The sequence below is a fragment of the Leucoraja erinacea genome, chromosome 38, assembly GCF_028641065.1.
Source record: "Leucoraja erinacea ecotype New England chromosome 38, Leri_hhj_1, whole genome shotgun sequence".
Lineage (NCBI taxonomy): Eukaryota > Metazoa > Chordata > Chondrichthyes > Rajiformes > Rajidae > Leucoraja > Leucoraja erinaceus.
In genome coordinates, this window is record NC_073414.1 from 5,932,823 (window position 1) to 5,960,560 (window position 27,738).

The following is a 27,738-nucleotide window of genomic DNA, read 5'->3' on the forward strand; positions in this document are numbered from 1 at the left end:
TTTAAGGTGCGTTTAATGGGCAATTTAAAGAATATTTTTGTGGACCTTATCAAGGAACTAAAAATCCCTTTTATTAAACTTGGTTATTTAGACCATTCTGTCACAGTACATGTAATGAACATTTGTATTTACAGTTGTAACTTGGGTAGTTAACAATGCAACAGATGTGGTCCAAAGACATCCCATGTGAGAGAAAATCACATTAGACAAATGTTGATAATGGGGAATAGAGTGTTTGGACTGAGAGTTTCAGACTCCGCAAAAACAAAGTTTTGTTTCTCCCACAAGATTTTCAAAGTAATGGACTTTATAATAGCTTTAAGTCTATTTTTCTTATGGCGAAAAATACTAAAGGCTATATCATTGTTTAATTGAGTATCATTGCTTAAGGATCACTGGGAGCTGGAATCCTGAGCAAAAAGCAAAGTGTGGAGGAATTGGGCCAGGCAGCATCTGCAGGGGGAAATCAACTGGCAACATTTTTGGTCACCCAAAATGTTACCTGTTCATTTACCTCCGCACTGGCGGCCTGGCCTGCTGAGTTCTGCTACCACTTGTTCTTTTTTTGTCGATAGCAGAGAATACTTGTCAATTTCAATGGCCACCAGTAGAACGGACAGTCTGTCCTTAAGAAACAAATGTCTGATTACTGTGTGGTGGTTATATCAAAACAATTAGTTTTCTCTACAAAAATACATAGTACTGGAATAATTCGGTGGGAAAAGTGCCTGTCCCACTTGCACAACTTTTTCGGCGACTGCCGGCACCCATCATTGGGTCGTTACAGGTCGCCAAAAAGTTTCAACATGTTGAAAATCCAGTGGTGACCAGAACAAGGTACGACTCTTTGGGCGACTACTCTTGACCATACAGACATGTCGCCAGGGTGTCGCCTGTATGGTTGTGAGTAAGTCTCCTAGTCACCCAAAGAGTCGTAGCGTCTTTATGGTCGTCGCTGGAATTTCAACATGTTGAGAATTTTTGGCGACCTATGATGGGTGCCGGCAGTTGCCGTAAAAGTCGCGCCCTTCAGAACATGGATAGAAGGTGTCGCTTAGCCATATTCGTTAGAGATGCTGCGTAAACTACTGACTTACTCCAGCACTTTATGTTCTTTTGTGTAAACCAGCATCTACAGTTCCTTGTGTCTGTTGTTTTCCCTAGGCTTTTATTTGCCACACAGCTTTTTTCAGTAGTTGTCTAGTTTTCTGATCAAAATCGTGTTATAAACTGCCGCCCACCAAATTCAAATAATGTTATCTAATTTATCAATTGCGTTAAATCCAATTCACAACACGGGAATATGCGTCTTAAGAAAAGTACTTGTACATCATTTTTACTATGTTGCACGGTCAATAATAATAATAATAATAATAACTTTATTTGTTAAGCACCTTAAAAACAACCAAAGCTGACCAAAGTGCTGTACAGAAAAAAGAAAACAAGCAAGACATCATAAAACAGGCAGAACAACAGAACATACAACTAACACGAGGCGCATAAATTACATACAAAAATCCAAACAATAAATTAAAAAACATAAAACACAAGTACAAACAACGCAGCAAAACCAAGCAAATAAAGTTAATAAACAATTCGACACCTCATTGGTCTACAAAGGCCATGGAGAATAGATATGTCTTCAGGAGTGATTTAAAAACAGCTAGAGAAGGGGCCTGTTTAACGTGCAGAGGCAATTCATTCCACAATCTCGGAGCCGACACAGCAAAGGCACGGTCCCCTCTGAGCTTCCGCTTAGTCTTTGGCTCAATCAGGAGCAGCTGATCATCTGACCTGAGAGAGCGGGAGGGCGAATAAGGGTGAAGAAGCTCAGATAGGTAGGACGGGGCAAGACCACTTAGGGATTTAAAAGTAAATAAAATAATTTTAAAACGAATCCTATACTTAAATCAATGCTTAAATCAGCTGTGCAACTCTTTGAATCTGTAGGGAAATCCAAAATTGTTCTCGATTTCTTCTCGATGCCTTCGAGATTTGTTTACTTAATTAGTGATTCCAGTTCTTTTCGTATTTCTGTGAAGAACTGATAGGGACCACAGATATTCCTCGTAGGTTTACTTTCAGTATTTCAGTACTGTTCCTCCAACATTCCACTTAGTCGTGTTATATGGAAATTTTTGACATGGGTTTGCACATCTTTTAGTAAGTTATTTAAAAACAAGAGAAATATGGGTAATTTCCATTTTGCAGCAAATATTCTATCCTAACATTCACTTTGAGGATAATATTGCTACCTGCACAGTATTTTTCACTTTGATTGGTGGCACATTTCTTGACTTTTAAATAGATGACGTTTCGGGCCGAAATGTCACCTATTTCCTTCGCTCCATAGGTGCTGCTGCACCCGCTGAGTTTCTCCAGCATTTTTGTATACCTTCGATTTTCCAGCATCTGCAGTTCCTTCTTAAACATCAAAGTAATCTGGATGTTTTGCTTTTATTTATTTTTTATAGATTACACTGGACAAAGTCCTTGGGATTACAGCATCCAACAGCAGTAGTTTAGCCTGTGATTTGACCACAGGGCTAGTGGCCTATCCGGCAGGGTAAGTGGCAATGTAGACCCAGCTTTTGTGGATAAAGCATGAATGATAATTGAAACAGTTGCTGGTTTTAAAGAGATTTATTTTAAACTGATATTCAACAATCTGCCCATTCAAAATAGGCACTAAGATTATTGGCTTTTTTTTTAAATTGGAAGGCCATGAATAGTGAATGGTGCTTCACAAGGATTGGTTCTGGAAACTTTGCTGATTGTGATACATGTTGGCAATTTGCATGCGGAAGTAGGAAGCATAATTATCAAGTATGAGCATGTCAGTGCATATGATAACTAAATATGCATGATTCTTGAGAAGGAATGTGGCCTGATCTCCTAAAATACCTCATTGTTCCTTTGCACTTTTTTTTATCTGCACTTCTTGTAACTATAACACTAAAGACTGTATCTCTGTGCTGTATCTCTGTATTCTGCATTGTGCTGTTTTTCTATTTACATTAATCGTACACATTGGGGGCAACTTACAGCAATCAATTAATTAATGTACCCACTAAAACATATTTTGGGAAGCAGAAGAAAATTTTAGCACGGGGGGGGGTGGGGGTGATCTCAGAGAAAATGCAAAGTTGCTGAGTTTATAAAGTTACAACATGCCAAGATTACAAAGTTAACAAAAGTAAACTGTATAAATTGGGTTTGTTTTAAGCTAAGAAAATAAGCAAGAATAGCAAAACATTGTGTGTAAAACATTAGTCTCATGGCTTCACTATGTCATTCTCTATTTGGTGCAGAATTAATTTTGGTAAAGTTGGGTTTACTTCAAACTTACTTACTCAAATCGGTGTTCTTAAATGAGAAAATAATTTCTGAAACTTACAAAATTGAGTTCTAATTTTCTTTGTCAAGGTGCGTGGTGGTGCTCTGCAACCCAAAGAAGAATAAGCAGAGTCATATTCTCAATGCCTCAAGGTAAGATGACAAATAAGACAACTTTAGCCAAGCAATTAGTCTGTATCATTGCTTTGGGTGGCAAAGAGGGGGTGGTAGGTCATGGCTCTTCATTTCAACAAGCATTTTGTTTATGGACTCACCACCCCAAATTTACTGATTTTTTGGGGGGTTTTATACTTTGTACATTTTCTTTCATGTGCAACAGGACACACAAAGAAAAATATGGGGAATTGAGGGGTTAAATAGAATGGTAAACACAATCCCAATGAGTGGTGTGGGTGTAGAGATTGAATTCTCTGTTATTTGGGTGCAGAGAATTAAGTGGGGATTATGGGGATGTTAGGAACAACAAGAGCAGGTTGCAAAAATTAAAAGTGACCTTGGCTGGAACCTCTTGGAGGAGGGTCCTTTTATATAGCACTACTCCTGCCACAGTGCGATCAAAATATTTATTGATCCTCCAAATATGACTAGGTTTCTTGGGTAGCTCTCTAAGGGAGCAATATTTGCAATGGTGAAATTTAATCAGGAAATAATTGCAATCACATTCTTCTCTAGAAATTAATTTTATTTTGCATCCAGCTCAATGACACGGGAGAAAAACAGTACTTGCCTATGGTGGAGCAATCCAATCATGTCATGCACAAAAGAAAACTTTGGCACACAATGCATTACTTAATGACTACTTTTTAAAGGTTGAGTTGATGAAGGATATTTAATGTTGTAAAATACATTAGCTCTCATTTACCATTGCATGTCAGGATGCAGGATCCTGATTTTATTTCACATTTTTACTTTTTTATTAAGATTAGAGTTGGGTAGAATATCTTGACTGGTCAATATTTGGATAATCATAGACTCATTGGGCTTGTTTATTAGTACTGAGTTTACTGATTATTTTAACCACATTTTTAAAAGGTTATTCCTTTTAACTCTTCTAACCATAGAAATGTATCTGATATGTAGGTTCTTGTTATCCATGTCAGTTGGCCTAAGTTGGTGGCAAGCAGCACTAGCAGAGAAGTAGGAGGGGGAATGTTAGGAGTTTGGTAGTAAACCGGTGATGGTTACAGAAGCGATCCACTTTGGCATCCTACGGAAGTTTTGGGAAATATTTACAAAGCATTTGTGATTTCATGTTGATTTTCAGATAGCTGAGAATGTTACCTTTCCTGGTGTGCAAATATTAAAATAGCTAGGAAGTGGATTTGCGTGTTCAATATTCTTTGGCGTTGATAAAATGCTGTTTAAAAATTAATACTGTGCTTCGATTTAAGTATTCACTTGATGTTTTCTCTTGATGTAGGAAAGCAATCTGTTCTTTGGCATTCTCACCAGATGGAAAATTCTTAGTTACGGGGGAGGTGAGTGTCTTCTTAAAGTGGCAGGCAATATTTGCAGTCTGGAATGTTATTATCAGGTTCTGTGATATATAACCTTCTAAATAAGTGTGAAGAGACAAAGTGTGTCAATTTATTTCAATGCAGCCAGTTAATTGCACTACATTTTTGCTTCATCTCTTGGATATAGTTTGTTCTATTTCCATTGAATTCTCCAAACCTAGTGCGTTGTACATTGAAACAAACTTAACTGTTCCTGTAATTTCTTTTTAAACTTGGGCATTTCCATTTACTCTTCACTGACAATGTTAGAAAAATCGATTACCATATTATTGGGATTTCTGACATACTTTATTCACTTTACATTCTCTGTTTAGTTTTTAATTGGTGGGTAACCTGATGAAATTTTACCTGTATTCCTGAATTTTGCAAAATGTAGTGATTCATTCGAGAGCGCTAACATTAACTGAAATTTGAGCACTGAATTTAATTTTCGGTTGATAATTATGAAAAAGATGCATTAAAGAAATGTTAATTGAAGTTGGACTACAGATAGTTGATGTCATCAAGGTTGCATGCTATTGTCTGCAGACTGAAAGAATGCTTCATCTGGGACTCGCAGAAGCTAGCCGCTTCAATTCTCCTTCTTCTACTGACCTGTCTGTCTTCGGCCAACAGGAAATAAAATAAATGTAATTACAATTGATGCACATAGTCTCTTGCCCAGAGTAAGAGAATCAAGAACCAGAGGACATAGGTTTAAGGTGAAGGGAGAAAGGTTTAATAAGAACCTGAGGGGTAACATTTTCACACAAAGGGTGGTGGGTGTATGGAACGAGCTGCTTGAGGAGGTAGTTGAGGCAGGTACTATCACAGCGTTTAAGAAATAGTTAGGTACATGCATAGGACAGGTTTAGAGGGATATAGACCAAAAGCAGGCAGGTGGGACTAGTGTAGATGGGACATGTTGGCCGGTGTGGGCAAGTTGGGCCGAAGGGACAGTTTCCACGCTATGACTACATATTGAATGCGAGCGTGGAATCAAACGCAGTATTTTGCACAGGAGGATGGACAAATGAGTTGTAGCTTTGCACTATGTATGGAAAAAGTAAAACAAAGTATATAGTTAGGAGATGCAAAGTTAAAGGGAAGGCATTTAAAAAATATATATATTCAGCTATACTCATAAGCTGTAAATGAAACAGATCTTGAGCCCCAAAGTGTAAATGCAATTTGGGGGTCAGTAAATATCTAAATTCAGTGACCTGATAAATTGTTTAATTGATCCCCAGTGTATGTTCTGCAAATGTGCTGAAGTAATTTTACTTTTAAATTCAGAGTGGACACTTGCCTGCAGTGCGGGTCTGGGATGTGGCTGAGAAGACTCAAGTGGCTGAACTGCAGTGCCACAAATATGGAGTATCGTGTGTGGCTTTTTCACCCAACATGAAGTATATTGTATCAGTAGGCTACCAGCATGACAAGCTTGTGAATGTCTGGGATTGGAAGGTAGGATGACAATTGTGTTATAAAAAGGTAGTGGAGTCGTTTTTCTGTTTATGCAATTAAACCTGAAGGAAGTATGTTGTGGGATAAAAATCCAAGGGATTAATCTGTCTGGAATGAACCCCAACAGAACTTCAACTAGACTTGAATTCCAAATGTATGTGTACCTAGTAATCAGTAGTAGCAATGAAATTCCAGATAATTACATCTTAATCATGCGGTATGATGGGCGGCGCAGTGGCACGGCTAGTGGAGCTGCTATCTCGCAGTTTCAATCCTGATCTCCATTGTCTGTGTGGAGTTTGCATGTTCTCCCCGTGCCTTTCCCCGTGAGGTTCCTCCAGGTGCTCTGGTTTCCTCTCACATCCGAAAAACATGGGGGTTTGTAGGTAAATTGGTGTCTGTAAATTGCCGCTGGTATTTTGGGGGTGGATGAGAAAGTGGACTTAAAATAGAACGTGTGAACAGGTTATTGATGGTCAAAGTGGACTCGTGTTTAAGAAAGAACTGCAGATGCTGTAAAAATCTAAGGTAGACAAAAATGCTGGAGAAACTCAGTGGGTGAGGCAGCATCTATGGAGCAAAGGAATAGGCGACGTTTCGGGTCTGAGGAAGGATCTCGGCCTGAAACGTCACCTATTCCTTTGCTCCATAGGTGCTGCCTCACCCGCTGAGTTTCTCCAGCATTTTTGTCTACTGTCAAAGTTGATTTGGTGGGCACCTGCTTCCATGCTATATCTCTAAACTAAACGTAATTTTCTGACGTGGTCTACGTTGTATTATGCAACTGTTTCTGCTCAATGATGGAAGGAACCGCAATCTAACAATCTTCTGCCAAGATCCTCCATATCTTATCCCACCATTTAAAAAAAAAAAAATTAAAAAAAAAAAAAATCTGTCTGGTTCTAAATTCCAGTCAGTATTCTTTGAATATCGAGGCCCTTATCCTCTACTGTCTGATTTTTTTTTTTCTAGTTAAAAATTATCACATATTGAGTATAGGGTGAGGATATGTCTTGTGCATTGGTACTTAAATAAATACTTTTTACTTTACAGAAAAACTCCATTGTAGCATCTAATAAAATTTCTAGTAAAGTGACGACTGTTTCGTTTTCTGAAGACAGCAGTTACTTTGTCACAGCTGGCAACCGACATGTTAAGTTCTGGTACCTGAATGACTCTAAAACCTGCAAGGTAGGTTATTATCATTGTCTAAGATTGCCTTCTAATCTGGCATACAATGCTTGTCACTATATTAAAAATCATTTTAGTCTTGATCTGTGATAAATAGTTTCATTTCAAGATGCTATTTTCATAACTGTTGTAAGCTATCATTTCGATAAATTATTTTGTAATGAATTGTAGTTGCCTTGGTGTGTTCTTAATTTGTTTCGCAAGTTTGGCTTTTGCCTCATTTTGTTTTTGCCACACATTTTTTTTTTCTCTGCTTGATTGCTAACTCGACAATTTAATTAGAACCATTGAATGGGCTAGCTATTAATACTAATCATATAATCTTCAGCCAAGATTAATTGTCAGAATCCGGCATGGAGATAATCATTTAGATATTTTTGAGTCTTGATGAAGATGTGATTCCTGCTATTTTTGATGAAATCAAAGTTACGTCCTTATATTTGACCATAAAATTTAAAATATCTTGAAAATTGGCTACCAAGATCAAAAGTAAGTCTGTGATATACTTTCTACTTAGGGTCTTCTGTTATTTTATATATTAATAAGATTATAACTCTTTGGTGTGCCCAACACGTTTGCTTTGAAATTAAATGAGATGAAGACCGAATTTTATCCTGAACTTGTTAGTTGCTTTTGATCAAATCTTTGAGCAATCTTAATGGGTGCTTGGTGGTGTTCTTGTGTAACTTAACATATTTTTGTTGACTACTAAACCAAATCCCTGTATGTTTTCCAATTCAGGCAAATATTACAGTTCCCTTAACAGGACGATCTGGATTACTGGGTGAGCTCCATAATAACTTTTTCACTGGAGTGGCATGTGGTAAAGGGAAAATGGCCAAAAGCACCTTTTGCATCACCAGTTCTGGTCTTCTCTGCCAGTTCAATGGGAAAAAAGTACTGGATAAATGGTTGAATTTAGAGGTATGTCGATCTCCGCTTCCTTTGATACAAATTTAATATTTAAATAATTTCAAAATTAAAAAGCATCTTTTATCTGCGCCTATTTTCCCCACAGACCTCTGCAGCAAATTGTATCGCCGCATCCCAGGATTTCATCTTTTGTGGTTGTTCCAATGGAACATTGAAATTATTTAACCCTACAAACCTCCATTTTATCATCAATCTGCCCAAACCTCATTGTCTGGGAGTCAATGTGGCAGCAGGAATTGAACCAAGGTAAATTTAAAAATTGGTCCATTTTTACCGTCATAAAATTCTTGTTTACAAGAAGCACAAGTATAAATATTTAATAAATGATATAAAAATTTCTCTACAGCCGTTTATTCACTAAGAATTCAGCTGCTATGTATCCTGATATTATTGGTATGGCCTTCGACGCTTCCAATCGATGGTTGTCATGTGTGTACAATGATCATAGCCTCTACGTGTGGGATACAAAAGACATTAAGAAAATTGGGAAGGTTTACTCATCGTTGTATCATAGTTCCAGCATATGGAATGTAGAGGTATGATAGCACGTGTGTGTGCGTTTCTTTCTTTAAACCTGCAATGTCCTTGTAAGTGTTGGCTCTTCCAGGAGATTTGATAAATCAATTCCACTTTGGGAATATTCTGCTTTTCCACTACCTCGCCTCCACCCCGCTCTCTAATCCATAGCCTTGAATCCAACTTTTTTGTAAAAATTTGTCCACTTTATCTTTATTGAAAACCCACAATGCAGTAATCATTATTTAATTTTTCAGGTTTATCCAGAGTTGGAAGATAATAACCTGTCTTGTCTGCCACCTTCATCTTTTCTAACTTGTTCATCAGACAATACTATACGATTGTGGAATTCTGGTGGTACTTCTGAATTTCAATTCGCTTCATTCCGTCGTAATATTTATAGCACAGTGAGTTTTAACCTCTACTTCCCATTTCCATCTGAACTTGGTAGTTGATCTAATCCAACATGCTTTTGTTTTTTTGCTAGATTCATGTGAAAATAAATAGTTTTAGCTAGTTTTGTGTTAGAAACATAGAAACATAGAAATTAGGTGCAGGAGTAGGCCATTCGGCCCTTCGAGCCTGCACCGCCATTCAATATGATCATGGCTGATCATCCAACTCAGTATCCCGTACCTGCCTTCTCTCCATACCCCCTGATCCCCTTAGCCACAAGGGCCACATCTAACTCCCTCTTAAATATAGCCAATGAACTGGCCTCAACTACCCTCTGTGGCAGAGAGTTCCAGAGATTCACCATTCTCTGTGTGAAAAAAGGTCTGTGTCACAAAAGTGTTAAGGGCCATCATGCAATTATTAATAGAGTGACATAGCTCAGGAAGTATGAAGGGAGAGAGACTTTCACTCAACTGAAATGAATGAATTCCCCTTGTCAGCATGGCAGAGGTTAAATAAATAAAACATAGTTCATTAAAATTGAGAATTGTAGTGATGAACCATTGACCTGCAAATGGTTTAATAAAAGCTGCAAAAACCTCTGCAAAAATATCCTGACATGGGTAATTTAAGAAACAAGAAATTTGATTTTTTTTTTTCCATATCAGTGTTTTTAAAAGTGGCTTTGTCACATAGGGAAATATACTGGGGAATAAACATAAATCAGACTTTAAACGTTTAGTTTGCACCAATCTTCACATTAGAACGGAAAAATGGAATCTAATGAGTGAAGAATTTGAAGTATTTGTGACCCTGGCTTTTTTCCCCCCCAGGATTTAATCAAAATTGTGTATGTGGACGGCAATATTCAGCACCTCCAAGACACAACAACCAATCCTGACCGAACGGAAAATGGAGGAACGTCTGAGACAAAATCAGGAATTCGGGTCATAACCATCAGCCCTGATGGGCAGCATCTGGCTTCTGGAGATAGGATGGGGACCCTGAGGTACAAATGATAATGACGTTTTCCTCAGCAACTTAATAGCACAGTTGGTTATAGGAAATATTTTGCTGCTTATGAAGATACTTTTTACTGTGTCATTTAAATAACTAAAAATGAAAAGCCTATTGCTTGTAATATGCAATTACATAAACTGAAAATGTTTACAGTATCATACTGTTTGAATTGCTGATGGCACTGATATGAAAATTATGGCAAATAAGAGTGATTTTAAAGGAAGTGTAAAGGAAAAAAAAAATGTTTTCTTCCCTAACACTACCTGATCTGCTGGGCATTTCATACACGCTTAGCCTGAATTTCATAGCCTTTACAAGTTCCTCTGTATCAGTTTGCTGGATTCAAAAAAGTTATCATCTTGCTTTAATGTACCCATCCCTCCTCTGCTCAAACGGAACTGTATTTATTTCCTAATTTGACATGATAATTACATGTGTGAATAAATAAAAGATTTGATGACTATTGTAAATAGGACTTTGAGCATTTACAAACTAATTGAACTTTTCCCTTGTCTTATTCTTAATTTGTGGTTATGATTGGAGATTTATTCCAGTTATGCATGAAAAAGTGGAGGACAGTTTGCTTGGTTGCAGTCTGGGACCTGATAAGTAGCCGAGTGCAATGAGTTGTGAAATCAAATATGTTTTGCATCAAACCCAGTGTTTTAAAACATTTTTTACTGTTTCTAGAATTTTTGACCTGCAGTTCCTGGATGAAATAATGAAAGTTGAGGCTCACGATTCTGAAATTTTGTGTCTTGAGTACTCTAAACCTGAAACTGGTGAGTAAAATTCAGTTGAGCTCAATAGGGGGGGAAAAGGACCAATCAACATCATTTTCCTGCCCAGTCTAAATCTCAAATGATTGTGACCTACTCCTTATCCCAATTCTTGTATTTAAATAAAAACAGATATTTCCTTAAAAAATCCCAAATCTTGTAATTTGTTCCTCTCCCACCACCCCCCGCGGTGCATTTGTTGTTGTAAATAGCTGAGTCGCCAGAAACTGAAACATCTGGCACCTCACTGGTAACGCATTTTTCCACGATTACCTGTTTATACTCAAAATGGTTCCACGAACAATGCCTATTTTACATACTGATTGGCCATGGTGGACTATTTTTTTGAAGCCTATTGCATATGCTTGGACAAAACTTCCTATGGCTGCTGTGCATTGATTTAGTGCTCTTTTACAAGCGCTATGCATTTTTGAGATCATAATCCTCATTGAAGATGCAACCTGATCCTTTAAAATATGCTTTTGCGTTAAATTAATCTATTTTACCAATAGGCCTTTTTTAGTTTCCTTACTTCCACCTGTTCCACATATCCACTTTCCTCTCCCAAAGGTTGTGTTGGAGGAGTGATGTTTGCCCACTGTTAATTTGTGTGTGAGGGTGATCGCATATAATCTTTTTATTTTTAACCTTTTATTCCACATTTAAATATTTTGAACAATCTACCAAATAGATTTGAATTTAACTTTGTGCAATTGTGCCTGAAGTGTTGCCTCTGGTTTAAGCTGACTCGTCTGTATCCAGCCATATCACATGTAAGAGGGTTTACTGCTACTTTTGAGTAATTGGTAACATTTATAATTCTAATTCAAAATTCAAATGTATATTTTCTACATAGTCAATGTAATTACTGAATAATCACATAATTCTCTCCTTTGTTTACTGAAGAATCCTGGTACCCTTGTTACTGTATTTTAAAATTTATTAACTTTCTTTTAAGGAATGAAGTTGTTGGCAACAGCAAGCAGAGACCGTCTAATTCATATATTAAAAGTGGACAAACAGTATAGCCTGGCACAGACACTAGATGACCATTCCTCCTCTATTACTGCTGTGAAATTTGCAGGTACTTTGTAAGCAATATGACTCATCAATAAATGGCACTGAGCTTAATTGCTTATGGGCTTATTAAACAAAATTACATTTTGAAATATTTTTAATATCTATTGAATGTGGATGCCACGGATCATTGATACTGGGTGTCCGTAAAGTATAAAGTACTTGGCTTTTCCAGTGTTGATGTCTACTTTTTAACCTCTACTAATGACTTGGATTTGTCCCAGTCACTTAATATGATGCAGATGCTTGACAATGTTATGTCCCTTTTAATTCTCTTCCTGTAGCTTGCAATGATGTTGTCAAAATGGTTAGTTGTGGAGCTGATAAAAGTATCTACTTTCGTACTGCACATAAGGTAAACCTTTTTGGTTTCTAATTCTCTCTGCAGTTTGTGCATTTATTTTGTGATGGCTTGGCCTCTTTGAAGGGGATTTTAAAGAACTTCACATCCAATACAGTGATGTGCATTACTTAATGTATTATCAGGTGATAATGCCAAAAGCTAGCTACTTGTATGATAAACTGACCATCTAAGATTATTATTTCTTCTGAATTACTGCTATTAGAATCCTGAGTTGGCATAAGAATCTCTCAAACCAAGAATTAGTGCAGAAAATTTGAACTGCACATATAAACACAATTCTTGTGACTTGGTAAAATTAAGTATTACTGGTCCAAGGTTTTACCCTTCATGACTTCAAAAATTTCCAAAACTAAGACCCTGAATCTCATGCCTGCTGTTGAATGTTCACTCATATAAGACTGGAATAGTTGGTCATAGAAAATAGGTGCAGGAGTAGGCCATTCGGCCCTTTGAGCCTGCACCGCCATTCAATATGATCATGGCTGATCATCCAACTCTGTATCCTGTACCTGCCTTCTCTCCATACCCCCTGATCCCTTTAGCCACAATGGCCACATCGAACTCCCTCTTAAATATAGCCAATGAACTGGCCTCAACCACCTTCTGTGGTAGAGAATTCCAGAGATTCACCACTGTCTGTGTGAAAAATGTTTTTCTCATCTCTGTCCTAAAAGATTTCCCCCTTATCCTTAAACTGGTCAGTGGATAATTTTTTGATTTTTTGTTAGTTTACTTCATTTAAAAAAAAGTTAAGCTTTTTTTGCACATTAATGTTCCGGCTTGCAAATATGAAATGCTTTCCTAAGAAGAGGTAAAAGCACACTTAATGATTTCACTATGACTTATATTTTCGATGTTCTGCTCTGTGAAAACTACGGGTACATTCGTTCCATGGCAAAATTGTGTGGCAGTGGAAGAGTTTGCTGTGAATACGTGGGAAGAAATTCATTAGAATCATTCAGTGAGTCATGCAGCGTGGAAACAGAACCTTAGGCCTAACTCTTCCGTGCTGACCAAGCTGCACCCCATCTACACTTGTCCCATTTGCCCTGGTTTTGTCTGTACCCCTCTAGACTTTCCCTATCTATCACACACATTTTGTAATTTTTTTAATCTCTTGCTGATTGTTTCCATCAAAATATGTACTGTTGAGCGTGGGTAGTTTAATGCTGAATGTTAGTTATGCAAACTTTTAGCAGTTAGACTAAATCAAATTTGTTTTTGCAGTCTGTCGATGAAGTTCAGTTCTCAAGAACTCATCATGTTGTTGGAAAGACCACCCTGTATGACATGGATGTTGATATCACACGAAAATATGCAGCTATCTGCTGCCAGGATAGAAATATTAGGTATGCTTATCTCCTTGGAGGAAATGGTCTTTTGTTTTTCTGTTATATCAGAACTCTCAAGTTGTATGATGTAGAATAAATTACTTTGAGAAGGAAAGGATATAAATAATAGAAAATCCATGATACAGATCGCAAATCCATTTTAGTAACCGAGCCGTTTAAACTTTAGATTACCATGTATTTTGCTTGATATGTTCGCTCATTTCAATTGGGGTTGTAACTATTAACAGCATTCCAGTTCACTATCCATAGACTGTGCTAGAAATACTGTGGTATTCAGACTGTGCTATAATATTGCACAGTGAAAAATGATGACTCCAGCATTTAGATTGGCCAGTACATGTAGAACTGTATAGAAATATATTTGAGAGGAGAAGATTAAGGAAGTATAAAACATTAAGTATTTTTTTTTTGTTACAGAGTATTTAACATTAACAGTGGGAAGCAACAAAAATGTTTCAAAGGATCACAGAGTGAAGATGGGATTCTCCTCAAAGTAAGAACTGCAAATCTCAAGCACCTGAAATAGTACAGAATTTCTTCTTAGTTCTTTTGCAATATAATGCCTAACATTGAATAACAGCATATGGAAATTCAGAATTTAATGAAACATTTATTTTCACATTGTTTTGAGCATAAGTAAGCTTGGTAGAAGTTCATTATAGAATGGAATATTCTTATTTCAATAGAACATCGGTTCTCCTGTACATGGTTAATGTGTCTACCACAGCCTTTTTGTTGAAGGCAGAATTGTCTTCGCACATCTCTACTAGCTGCTACTTCCTGAGGTGGACAAACTACTCTTTTGTCTTACTGATGTTAAGGGCTAGGTTTTTGTTCCAACACTATGGTACAAGGTTCCCGAACTCTTTGTGGAAAATAACAGAAGCAAGTGGCCTCATCGTAAACCAAATGTTGGTCTGTGGTGCCCTCTGCTGTTAGAATAATAAAAGCATTTGAATATAAGTGCATGAATGCAAAATGTGTCTTTTAGAAAATTAATAGTTTTAGACTATGAAGATTTAAAAAGAAGGAAGTAAGATTTAAGTTCCATTTTGTATTGGTGTGGACACAATAAACAATGATTGCTTCCTATGAAGTAAATCACTATTTTCTGTGTATGTTTTTTTTTGTTGTTGTTTTTTTTTTGCATTTTCACATTTGGGTGATTGAATCAATTTTATTTAGTATGTAGTCTCTGGTCTACTTTCCTAGCACTTTCTCTGCTTTAAATTTTAGGTTCAGATGGATCCTTCCGGAACATTTGTGGCCACTAGTTGTTCTGACAAGACTATTTCTATCTTTGACTTCTACACTGGAGAATGTGTAGCCAGCATGTTTGGACATTCGGGTAATCTACTTACACTTACAAAGCAATTATTGGTTTGCTTTCATTCTGTTGCTTGATTTATCAAATTTGTTTTTATTCCTTAACACCAATTTTTATTTATTTATTTATTTTATCCCTGTTAAATATCTGACCAGCTCTTGCATTCTTGTTTAAATTGCCTGAAGACTGGATACACAGGGCAAGTCTATGAGGTGCCCATTTTCACTTGCGCAGTACATAATAAGCAATCACAGTCAATTGAAAAGTGTGTTGAATTACAGTAAAGCCTTATTAAGAGTATTGTGTTTATTTCTGGTCGCCCAGTACAGGAAGGATGTGGAAGCTTTAGAAAGGATGCCAGGGAGGTTTACCAGCATGATGCCTGTACTAGTGGGTATTGGCTACAGATGTTGGACAGACTTGGATTGTTTTTCTGGAATATCGGAAGTTGAGGGGAGACCTGATAATTGAGTATAAATTTGTGAGAGGCGTAGATAGGATAGGCAATCACAACTAGTTCACCAAGATGGAAATATCAAATATGAGAGGGCATAGCTTTATAGCTTGCAATACTTTAAAGCACTATGTTACATTACAAAACATTTCTAATTAGTTCTTATTCTTCTGTTTTAGAAATTGTAACTGGAATGAAATTTACGCACGACTGCAAATATCTAATAACAGTATCGGGAGACAGGTGAGTAATTTTCTGCTGAATGGCCATTACACTTTTGGAGAACCTCCTTGCAAAGCATGCTTGGTTGTAAAGTGCGTTATTGAAAGGCCCCATTTTTGTTAGCCAACACCACATGTATAACTTCACTTTGTCACTGAAGCAACTGCCATGTTCTGCTTTTGATCTTTAAACATTGCCACAATGCAATTTGTGCTGCATTACAATAGGAGAAATGCACTGTCCTTTTCCAGATTTGGTTAATCACTAGGTAACCAATTTGGCACTGAAATGTCTGAAATATGATCAGTGGAAAGATCTTTCTCATTCCTTTGCTTCCCAACTTAATGTACTATTTATTCAGATATATTCCTTTGCACATTAGAGGGTGCTGACATGCAAACTTAAATATCCAGTGATTAAACAATAAGTCGGAATCAGAAAGTTGTTCTTTTCTAATCTGAGTATCATATTACATGTCTTTATTTCAATATTTTACATTTTATTTTTATTCCACAGTTGCATTTTCATATGGCGCTTGGACCCTCAGTTGACTGCATGCATGAGACATCGTCTCTCAGAAATTAAACAAATCGCTAAAAAAGATAAGACATGTGGAACCAAGGCTTCAGCACCAATTAGGTACGTTTTAAACCTGCAGACCTGCAAAGTGCTTCATAAAATTAGAATACTTTAAGTCTTTCTAATTTTACATCAAAACTGCAAAGTTTAAAGATCCAAGATATATCTGGGTGACACTCTTTCCATTTAGCTGTAAATCCTTTGGTCTGAATGCATGGTGACATTTGCATGAATGATGTGGTGCTCGAAGAACAACTTTGTCTATAATCCAAAATAGTTTAAGATTCAACTCTAAGCCAAGTGTCATTTAGCCGATAAATCTTGAAGCACATTTAATTCTCGCCTTTCACAACAGCAAAACATTTTAGATCTGAGTACTTTTGAAGTAACGGCATGATCATTAGAGTTGTAATGATGTTGATTGAGGATAAATATTGGTCAAGACACCAGGGTGAAATCCCTTGCTTTTATGATGGAGTGTAATATTTTACTAACACTTTAAGAGATGTATGGGGCATCAGAAAGGTGACAGCTCAGACACCATAGCAGTCCTTCAGTATTGCACTGGTGCCTCAACGGAAGTTTGATACTCAAGTCCTGGGTAGAATTGGCCCGAGTAAGATTGTAACAGTTCAAATGTGCTACCACTAACCTGTCCTAGCCCAAGTAAAAATTACTGCTAATATAACTTGATGTGTGTACAGTGCTTTTGTTTTCTGCAACTGCACTTTGACATTGTATATGCAAATGTATGCTGAGGAAAGCATAAAAATAGTATGCCTATTTATTGACTGATGATTAGAAGAGCTAGGTTTTGGTGTATTCCAAGGTGGAAACATATTTTATCTTCGGTATTAACTCTTCTGCAATGATTTAGGAGAGAAACCTTTGTGGTGAAAACGTTAACTTCAGATGGTCAGGAAGATGATCAAGAGGAGGAAATAAGTGGGGAAGATGGAGATGATGGGTCATTCCAAACTCCTGTGAAAGATCACATGGACAGAGGTAAGAGCAGGCTTATTGATGAAATGACATTTTAAAGATGAATGGTCCTAAATATTAATGAATAATGTTCTTCATAAAATGTTGTTATCATAAATTAAAATCAATGCTTAAATATAATATGGAGGTAACAAATAAATATTGAATCCTAGAATAGGGAAATAGTTGAGGAATTAAGCATCACAACAAAAACTTCTCCAGAAATACTGAAAGCCACAGGTCCAGTGCAGATGAACTAAAATACATTCTAGTTTTTTATATAAAAATAATAGAAATAGAAGCTGATGGGCTGAAAGAAAATGTATCGAGGACTTGGTCGACATCCCAGAGTTTTGAAAGAGGTTCACTGGAGCTGGTAGAAGCTTTTGTTTTAATCTTCCAAACATCTTCAAAGGTTTCAAAGGTCCTTTAATTGTCACCTCTACCAATTAAGGTACAGGGATATGCGAATTACTATTCAGCCATATGGGGGGAAAAAACGGAACGAGACACAAAACTACATAAAAGTGAACATCCACCACAGCGGATTCCCCATATTCCTCACTGTGATGGAAGGCAAAAATTCCAATCTTCTTCCTCTTTATTCTCCCGCGGTCGGGGCAGTCGAATCATCCATCGAAGCTTGGAGTTCCCTAAGTTGGTCTTTGACCAGAGAACGGGAGCTCTGTGATGTTAAGTCCGCAAGCGCCTACGGTTGGAGCTCAGAGGTCGATCACTGGTAAAGGGATCGCGGGCTCTGCGACGGTAAGTCCGCAGGCACCTGTGGTGGAGTTCTCAAAAGTCGGCCTCCAGCAAAGGTCCTGGGATACTTTCTGCAGATTATGGGTCACATTTACTTCACTTGCTCATTAAATGGAGGCAAAGAGAGAACTGCCAACTATCAAATACTTACCCTAGCATCAGTAGTTTGACAATACTGGAATCTATATTAAGGCATGTGCCGTCAAAATCAATAAATGTACGCTAATTCTGCTCGTATTTTCTTGAAGGGAAATTGTATTTTAACTGATCTATTGGAATTCTTGGAGGATGTAGTTAGATAAGAGGCAACCAATGGATGTGGTCTGTTTGGATTTTCAGAAAGCATTTGCTGAGCTTGCAAAAGGCTGATTGCTGAAAAACATTAGAGCATATGTAATAGGGTGTAACATACCACTGGGAGTTGAGAGTTGGTTAACAGATGGTAAATAGAATAGGAATTGGCTGGCAGGCTACACTGCAACAAACGGGATACTGTGGGGATAGGTGTCATCTACATTGATAATTCAGCTGTAGGTATCAAATATAACATTTCCAGGTTCACTGTTGACAAAACTAAGTGGGAAATCAACTCGTGATGAGAATGTAGGGACTTCAAAGAGATAATGCTGATTTAGTGAGCATAGTACTATGTTAAAAAATTAGATCATCTTTTTCGGTAGAAAACAAAAATGCTGACTGGTTAAATAGTGAAAGATCAAGGAATGATGTTGAATAGGGCTTAGGTGTCTTTCTAAATAAATTGCAAGGAACAATGAGTACAGGAGTAAAGATCTCTTGCTACATTTCTACAGTGCTTTACCAAAACTATACATTGTTTTTTGTGCAAAATTTTGGTCTACTTAAAAATATATAGTTGCCAAAGAGATCCAATGTAAAATTATTAAAGTAGTTTCTCGTATGTTTAAGTCTGTCTACACATAAGTAGGCTTTACACAGTGAATGCAGCTTTGGCGGTCTCTACTCCAGGATCAATGTAGATTCGAGCATTTGAATGCATTGGAAAGAGAGATCAAAAGGTTTCTGGCTGTTGGAGCAAACAAAGGAAATGGGAGTAGTGCAGGGCAATGACGGTGAGGTGGAAGATTAGCCCTGTTAATCCCATTAGCTCTGGCAGAGTTTACTTGAAGCGCTAAATGTCTTGCACCTGCACTTAAAAAAAAAAAAAAATCCTACCAAGGTTTCAAAAAGGCTTTAAATTAAGCTTGCAGTTTGTAAAAAATGCTATTGCAACATTTATTACAAGTGTGATTTTTACTATAATTGAATAAATCGTGATGGATGATACCTTCCATAATTTTCCCTAATTTACTGACAATCTTTTTCATAAATATGGCACAAATGCAAATGTGTCATTGTTATCGTTTTTTAAATATTGCATAAAATACTTTTAATTCTTTTTCTTATTCAGCACAAAACCGTCGGAAAGAATCCAGCAAAGGAAAGCTTACCCCACAAGATTTTAATCTTCCTTTTTGTGGAACAATCAAACTAATCTTGTCTGTTCTTTCCAGGTAAGGCTGAAGATGTTGCATTCCTGCTGACTAATGGGAGGCTTCCAATGTGGGCAAAGAGACTGGTAAGTATTTTGTGCGGAAGAGTAAACATTATTATAAAAGCAATGGGAATAGTTTGTCATTTAATTACTATCATATCTTAATTTATAGTGTACAATGTTACATTACCCTTCTCTATATAAATCTGCAGTAGAAGTATATGTTTTTTTTTTTGCAATATGGATATATTTGAAATGCTAAACAAGTTGCCTGCCAGGTTTGTAATTAGTCATATGCACTAAAACTGGTTAACTAATCTCGTTGGTAGATAAAAGTGCTAGAGAAACTCAGCGGGTACAGCAGCAGCTATGGAGCGAAGGAAATAGGCAACATTTCATGCCGAAACCCTTCTTTAGACTAACCTTCTTAATAACTAAACTTGTTACTGATTCAAGACTTTCAGATCAATGGGTTTTGCTAAAGAATGGCACGCTCTGTTCAGTGGATGTCCTGTCAATGGACTTTGTGGTACAGTAAGGTAAAGCTGCAGTTTTATATTTGAAAGAAAATATTGCAAGCTTAATGTATCTGTATTTACTTTGGGCTCCCTAAATGCATTTTATTTTTCCAACCTTGATATACTGAAACGGATAACTGTTTCTTTCAACACAGATGCTGGCTAACCTGCTGAGTAAGTTCAATACTTTATTTCAGATTTCCAATATAATTGTTTTCATTTTCAGTTGATGAACTGATCCATTTTCAGCTAATGGATTTGGCAATATATTGCCAAGGCGATTGAACAGCTGAATTCTCTGGTGTTGAAAGAGATGACTTTGGGGATAGTATTAGACATTTTACAAAATTCTATATATCTAAAATGGTCCTAACTGGAAACAAATGTGAAGAAAGGAAAAAGATGTGCAAATAGTCTGTGGAATAAACTATTTTGAATCATTCTAAAATAAGTGAAATTATAGACTCTTTCTTAATAGTAGTCAGTTAATCAATCAACTGAAATTTCAAACTTGCAGAGACACACAAACCATGAGGGCTAATGTGCATTAACTTTTATCACACGGTAAATTCAATGCAAAGATTTTCTAAAATAATTCATTTGAATGTTTGTTACAGGAGGCAGGTGATAACAGTGTGCAGGATGGAGTAAGAGATAACACTGAGAAATTTCATCCACGAGGAAGGTGGGCTGAAAGGGTGGACAAAGATCTTATTCACTCCATTCTGGGTATGAGGCAGCTGGAGGAGTACTGTGCGACCCCAACCCCAGGCAGAATGTCGGTTGCACCGGGAAAGCCTAACAACTGCTTGGTGACGCAGGACAATTTTGAACCACGTAACTTCGATAACTTTTTCAAGATGGTTAGTAGATTTCTGTGAACTAGTAACATCTATAAGATTAGTAATGACTACTAATAAATTGGTAATTCAGTTATTTAAATGATGCTGCTGTACATGTAGTGTAAGGGAAGACATTTTAATGCTCAATTTTGTTTTCTCTGTGAACAGCATTTATTTGGGAATCCAGTTGCAATAGCATCCCAGCCTGATAAATCTGCTGGCTTTTGATATATTTTATGCATGGCAGAATTAATAGTCTTACATGTTGAATAATGTTTACTACGGAATGAATAGGAGGAGCAACTTGACCTATTGAAATGATTGTTAAAAATGAAATGCTAAAACTTTATAATCATCTGGCAGTCACAGTGTCAAATTGTTTTCTGATGAGATTGTAATGTATATTGAGTTTTATTTTTGATTTTCACAAATGCTATTGACAGTCTGGCATAGTACCAAACTATTTGTTGTCTGATAACATATCTGCAGGGTATTATCATTTCAAAATACCATCTCAGTATTGATATCATAACATTATTAAAATATGAACTACACTCTTTATTCCTGCATTTATTAAAGAATAAATACCAAAAACAAACTAATTAGATCCCCCTTTTACAAATTGAACTGTTGGAATCTAGGTGCCCTCTGGGGTGGGGGCAATAGTGTGGGGCATGCGAGGGGGGTCTATAAATAGTGATAGAAATCATCATGTCCAGCAGTAAACATGACTGTTGCAATTGGTATGGTTTATATATTTACTACTAAAAATGTGTTCTTTGCTATCGAACAGTGTTATAAAAAATCATTTGTTTAGGATGATGCCTTGCTTAAAAAGGTTCAATGTAGCAGAGGTGATAAATGAACTACTTTAATAGATCAGAATTTGTAAAGGCAGAGCTCAGTCATTTGATTGTGTTACCAAAAGGCAATGTCTTCTACGCACTCATGGAAGACTATATCAGTGCTGTTGCTGTTAGTCATGTTGTGCCTTAAGCTGTGCTAATCACTAATCTATCTTCAATATTTCATGACCTGACAAATATTCAAACAATCTTTGCTGTTAGAATCCTTCACTTTTATGCCTCGTTACTTAATGTATAATGTTTTTCCAGAATTCACTAAGCATAATTACTGCTTAAAAATATCAGCATTAATTTAATTATAACGTTTCCTATTTGTTACTTTTAAGGTCAACGTTAATTTTTTTGTATATTCCCATCATAAAAGATCAAGGAATGTCAGGAACAGTAAACTGAAAAAAATAATTGCCCACATTTAATCAGAATGATGGGAAAATCCTTTTCCTAGCGGAGGGTCTCTGACTTAAAACATTGAAGCTATCTCTCTTTCCATAGCTATGGCCTGACCTACTAAATATTTCCAGCTATTGCTGTTTTTGCTGTACTCCTGTCTTTATATTTCTGTTTTGTTCTGGATCTATTTTAAATATTTTTTTACTTATAAAATTCTCTGGGATTTCTTTAATATTGACAGCTTAATCTGCTTGATAACAAATTTGTTGGAAGCCTAAAACGTCTCCTAGATACCTAATGCTGGCTAATATTAAGAAAGGGGAACTTCATGCTACACAAAACAAAGATGAATCAGTATTAAAGTTCCGACTGAAGTAACATTTGCACTTTCATTGATCTTTTACTGAAAATATTCTACTTATAACAATTGGTTCATAATTGAAAGTGGATTTTTAAAAATAATATATTTTGATTTTAAGCACCAATCTTTGACAAAGTGCGTAAAAATTTGAAGTTACTAAGATCAAATACTTCCTTCCATGCCATCTACGTTACTGGTAATCTTGCTGCTCTGGTAGATTATGACTGAAGTTCAGATATTTTTCTTCCAACACCACTCAAACTATCTTCTCTTTCGCGACAAGAAAAATCTGAGTAAAAAATTCTATATTCTTCCAGGGTGTACTTCACTTTGGATTAAGAGGCTGGAAATCCTAGGCAATCTATTGAAATTATAGAACTACAGTTGGCCTTGAGTACTCATGTGAAATTGATGCTTGCGCAAATGTCATTATATAACCTGAATTTCAGTTAAACATCCGAGTCCCTAGATACAATTAAATGTTGCGTAACCCTAACTGCCACCACAGTTTAATACACTGGGAATGGACAATAAATGTGTAGATTTTTTACCAAACTCTTGAACAAACAGATTACTAGAAGAATAGCTAATATAATTAATGAAATAATGCCAAGGGACTTTGAGAAGCATTTCTCTGGAGTTGTATTCACTCAATTGTCTTCCTTTTTGCTGTACAGTAGAATGTCAGAGATCCCAAATGCTTAACATCAGTGGCTATTTTGAGACAGCTGATGTAATGTATGGATTATTATATTGCAGAATTTGCCTTGCTTATAAGCTGGGTGTGGTTATACAGCTGCATTTCTCTATGATCACTTTTTGTACACAAGCTGAAGTGGATTGTAATATCTCAGATAGTGTTGGATCACTGTTTATTCAATTGATTGGGGAATGGACATGTTTTTATCATGAATTGCAGAGCAATATGAATGGTATGTGTTTGACTGTTTTATATGAGTTGATAGATGGTTTAAATGTCAAATTGCAAAAATGATTTCCTACATTCTTGTCCAAGGTCAGTTAAGAAATCAGTTTGATTAAGATCAGTTTCATTGGCTTTGTATCGTTAAATGGTACCCCCCCCCCCCCCCCCCCCCATTTGAAACTTTAAATTGTTTGATTAATTTACTTTGCAGTTTGAAAAATGTTTTAAGTTCCAAGAAATTTTGATGCTTTCAGGATATTTTGGAAAGATGGAAATTTGATGTACTTTTACAATGAAGATACGTTAAGCTTGATTTAATTGCAAAGACTGTGCCCTTAGAAAATATTGGTTGCCTTTGCTTTTTTCCTTAATTTAGCATTTTCTATACAATTTAAATCATCAAATAATTTAGCACCAAACTATTCTTTAGCACATCAGATTTACGGTGGTTAGTGTTTTAATTCTTAAATGTATCACTTACCTAAAATCTTGTTGCTAGATGGAATTTTCCCCTAGTCTTCTATCAAGAAATTCTATGGGAAGGCCAAGTTCAATTTGTCCAGAGGATACTGATAATACCCTTTCACAGAAGATGGATGTGGCAGAAACTGAACCAACCATGCAAACCTGTTATCCTTTGCCTAATGATGATAATTCTACCAGTATGGAGAAGTAGGTATTGTGAATTCTTAATTGTTAGATGTTGAATTCTCAAATTATCTTATAGTATTCATATCATGTTAGAGTATAGTATTATAGTTCTCACCACAATATTATGCCCTTATCTATGCATTGATGTCAGCATTTATCATCTGCAATGCAAGCTATTCTGACATGTAGATGGAATTCTTTAGAAGTGACCCAGCATCTCCACCCAGACTGATTTGGACGGCAGTAAAGTTATTTCTGCTGTGCGTGTGCATGGTTTGTGCATTCTGTGTTGCATGGGTCCTGAAGACATGGCAGTAGGTTAATTGGCTGTTTTAAATTTCCTCTATGTGCAAGTTAATGGCAAAGAGAAACAAAGGGGAATTGATAGGCATGTGTGAAGGCGAGGATCTGATGTAACTATTTCCTTTTCACAAAATATCACAAGTGAAAAATGTGAATGTAATGCTATTATTTAGTAAGATTTTATAATGCCAAGTTTGAGTATCCATTATTATCCTGCTATAGCTTGCAGTTGTTGTGTATTAACTATGTATCATCTTCCATGGTAGTGATTATCAAGTAAAAAACCCACCAAAAAAACTACAAGAAAGTGACTCCGAGTGGCCAGTTGTGCATTCAGTGGAGAACAGTCCTGACAGTGCCTACTCAATGGATTCGGGAAGTAACCACACCACCAGCCATGAACAACAACAGGATGGTGAGAGATTCTGAAAAGAAAGCAAGCAATAATTTTCCTTTGGTTTTAAAAGATAGAACAGTTGAGATTTGGAGCGTGGTTTGTGGGATAGAGGGAATTGTACTAAAGTTAATGCCACTGACAATGCTGAATGGAATATTGTATAATACATGTATGTGATAGGGATTTTGAGTAAGACATTCCATCACATTTTCAAAAGGCTGGTAATTGAGTGTATTATCAGTTATCAGTGTGTTATCAGTTATTATTGAGCTATTTGGTTACGTTATTAAAGTTCTGATAACCATCTGAACTTCTTTCACTCAGGCTATTATGATCAATAATTCACAAGTATAAAGTCTGTCTAGCAGCCAGTAGTGCATTTTTCACTGCATGGTTGCCTTGTATTTGTTTTTACTAACCAAAAAAAGTTACAATGCTGTTTTTCTTTCCCCAAAGTGGGTTAAATATTGACTGGCAAAGTTGAATTTATGTACGCAGTGAAAATATTTTGAGATACAAGCACCTTGGATGTAATTTTTTAAATATTTTTTCTCTTACAGTGGTATTCTTTTTATTAGAATGCTGTTTTGCTTAAATCTGCTCACTATATCTAGTACCATCTCCCTACTTTACTCTATCTTGGAGTCAACTTAGACTGGATTTTGTAGATGCTAGGTACACAAAAATACTGGAGAAACTCAGCGGGTGCAGCGAAGGATTAGGCAACGTTTCGGGCCGACTTTGGCACACTAACTCTTTCATAAATGATGTATTTAACATTAGAATACAATGGCATCATGGTCTGTTTGGGGAAAATATATTTTGGGTAAGTGTGTAATGGAGTAGTGGCTGAATATACTGAAGAAAACTTTAAACCCCACAAATTCAATTGTTTTTCAGTTGTAGTTTATTTTGCTGGGAATAAAAAAAAACAGGCGTACATTGTTGGTCTCCAAATGATAAAACAATAGAAGAGTGGCCATTAGAATTATAAAAACATAATTATTAGAGACTTATTATTTAACACTGAGGTTGTGTAAAGTGTAGAGCACAACATGAATTGTGTATGAGACCCTTCTGTGCTCTTTCAGCTTTCAGAAAAGAATGAATTGTAAATCTAGTTCTGAATAAATGGAGCAGATTTCAGTAAAGGTGTATTTGGAGAGTATTAATCTTTTTTTAATAGTTTACAGCTTAAAAATAACTGCCAAGGGGGTAATTTTGGTGACGGATCGCTATAGATTGAACCAATAATTAGGTGATAAATGTAAATTGAACAGCGGAGGCCTTCAAAAGGACATGGCACTGATAGAATGTGGATACAATTTCAAAACATAGATTGGGACTAATTGGATAACTATCAAAGGGCATATCAAAGTGAGAATAGAAGTCACTGTGGTATTTTAATTTTGTGATCACTATATATCATAAATTAGCTGAAAAACATGCTACATTGTCATTTTCCCTTCAGGCAAATGCAGCATAGGTTTTGGTGTGATAAACCAAACATTGAAACGGGTCCACTAGGGTGATTTTTTTTAAAACTTCGAAACTCCGAGTAAATCCTAACAACACTTGTCACATCTTGCATCTACCATTCCTAGATTCTGACTCCGTGGGCCAACTAAGTTCTGATGGCCATTCTTCAGGATTAGAGGAGGACGAGGAACAGTGCAGCACAATACCGCAGCAATTACATGCAGCAAAAACTCCAGATCAAGAAACATTCCTCAAACACAACTTTGAAGCTCTAGCTAATGACTTTTCTCATGGTAAAAACGTGTAGAAAACTTGTTTTCTTTTCTCCATATTGTTCAAACTAATTACATGCATGTGCATATGACTAAAATAGGTTTGTTAATTTGCAGAGAAATTTGACAACTCTTTGAAAGATGTTCAGCGAAATGCAGAAAATGAGAATAACTTCTTCCTTAATCCTCGTTTAAGTATTTCTGCTCGATTTCTGTCCCGCTGCCAGAAAAGCAGTAGGTTAGTGTTTGACATTTTCAAAGACATTGGTAAAATAATATTACTTTGTGAAACATTTATTGTATTCTTTATTACATTTTGGCAACCCTCTTATAATAAGACTAATCTGAACTTTGATCAAGAGACTATTGGAAAAGGAAGTTGTGTAGCGATGAAACCTGCTATATCCTTTTTTGTTTGGCTTCACAGCTTTCCCCTAGCCTAATATTTTTTTATATATCGTTGGGTTTGTGGCCATGGAGGAAATTATGGAGCAGCTGCTTTCAGTCCTTGTCAAGGATCTGAATTCACTGCTGATCAGGATTCTAACCTGACAACCACATCTCAGCACTAAACAACTGCACTGCTTGGCAAACCACCAACACTCACCGGCAGTCCTGTACACCACCACTACTATATTCTGGGTGATTCATTGTTGAGTGGGCAGCAACAGAACATTTAGGTGTTTGCGCAGCACCTACAGCCCAAACTGTGCCTGTTCACCTCTGGACTGGAGGACAAAAACATTATAACATAAGTGTGCAGCAAGAGGATGCTGGTTGGATACCTGTATAAGAGTAACAATATCTCACCTCTCTCAAATTTGATCAATTACAGTAAGCTAATTACAAAGGCATTGCAGCACAAATCGGTGACAACAATCTGGGATCATGTTGCCTACATGTGAATAGACAACTTGATCATTATATGCAGTTCTGGGAGTTGTGGAT

The 27,738-nt window shown here is 36.5% G+C and overlaps 1 protein-coding gene across 1 annotated transcript in view; it reads left to right on the forward strand.

The window, feature by feature from the left end:
* Positions 1-27,738, forward strand: part of LOC129714189 (mitogen-activated protein kinase-binding protein 1-like) — a 40,334-nt gene that overhangs the window by 6,134 nt on the left and 6,462 nt on the right. The window contains exons 2-26 of the mRNA XM_055663705.1: positions 2,475-2,566; positions 3,427-3,489; positions 4,778-4,835; positions 6,150-6,320; positions 7,374-7,511; positions 8,253-8,435; positions 8,530-8,690; positions 8,791-8,980; positions 9,218-9,367; positions 10,190-10,365; positions 11,067-11,158; positions 12,114-12,239; positions 12,517-12,587; positions 13,824-13,945; positions 14,366-14,441; positions 15,185-15,296; positions 15,909-15,972; positions 16,468-16,590; positions 17,408-17,535; positions 19,806-19,870; positions 20,922-21,167; positions 24,188-24,360; positions 24,909-25,057; positions 26,644-26,811; positions 26,908-27,028. Of these exons, the coding sequence (XP_055519680.1) occupies positions 2,475-2,566; positions 3,427-3,489; positions 4,778-4,835; positions 6,150-6,320; positions 7,374-7,511; positions 8,253-8,435; positions 8,530-8,690; positions 8,791-8,980; positions 9,218-9,367; positions 10,190-10,365; positions 11,067-11,158; positions 12,114-12,239; positions 12,517-12,587; positions 13,824-13,945; positions 14,366-14,441; positions 15,185-15,296; positions 15,909-15,972; positions 16,468-16,590; positions 17,408-17,535; positions 19,806-19,870; positions 20,922-21,167; positions 24,188-24,360; positions 24,909-25,057; positions 26,644-26,811; positions 26,908-27,028 (3,218 nt within the window). The remainder of the gene's footprint in view (positions 1-2,474; positions 2,567-3,426; positions 3,490-4,777; positions 4,836-6,149; positions 6,321-7,373; positions 7,512-8,252; positions 8,436-8,529; positions 8,691-8,790; positions 8,981-9,217; positions 9,368-10,189; positions 10,366-11,066; positions 11,159-12,113; positions 12,240-12,516; positions 12,588-13,823; positions 13,946-14,365; positions 14,442-15,184; positions 15,297-15,908; positions 15,973-16,467; positions 16,591-17,407; positions 17,536-19,805; positions 19,871-20,921; positions 21,168-24,187; positions 24,361-24,908; positions 25,058-26,643; positions 26,812-26,907; positions 27,029-27,738) is intronic.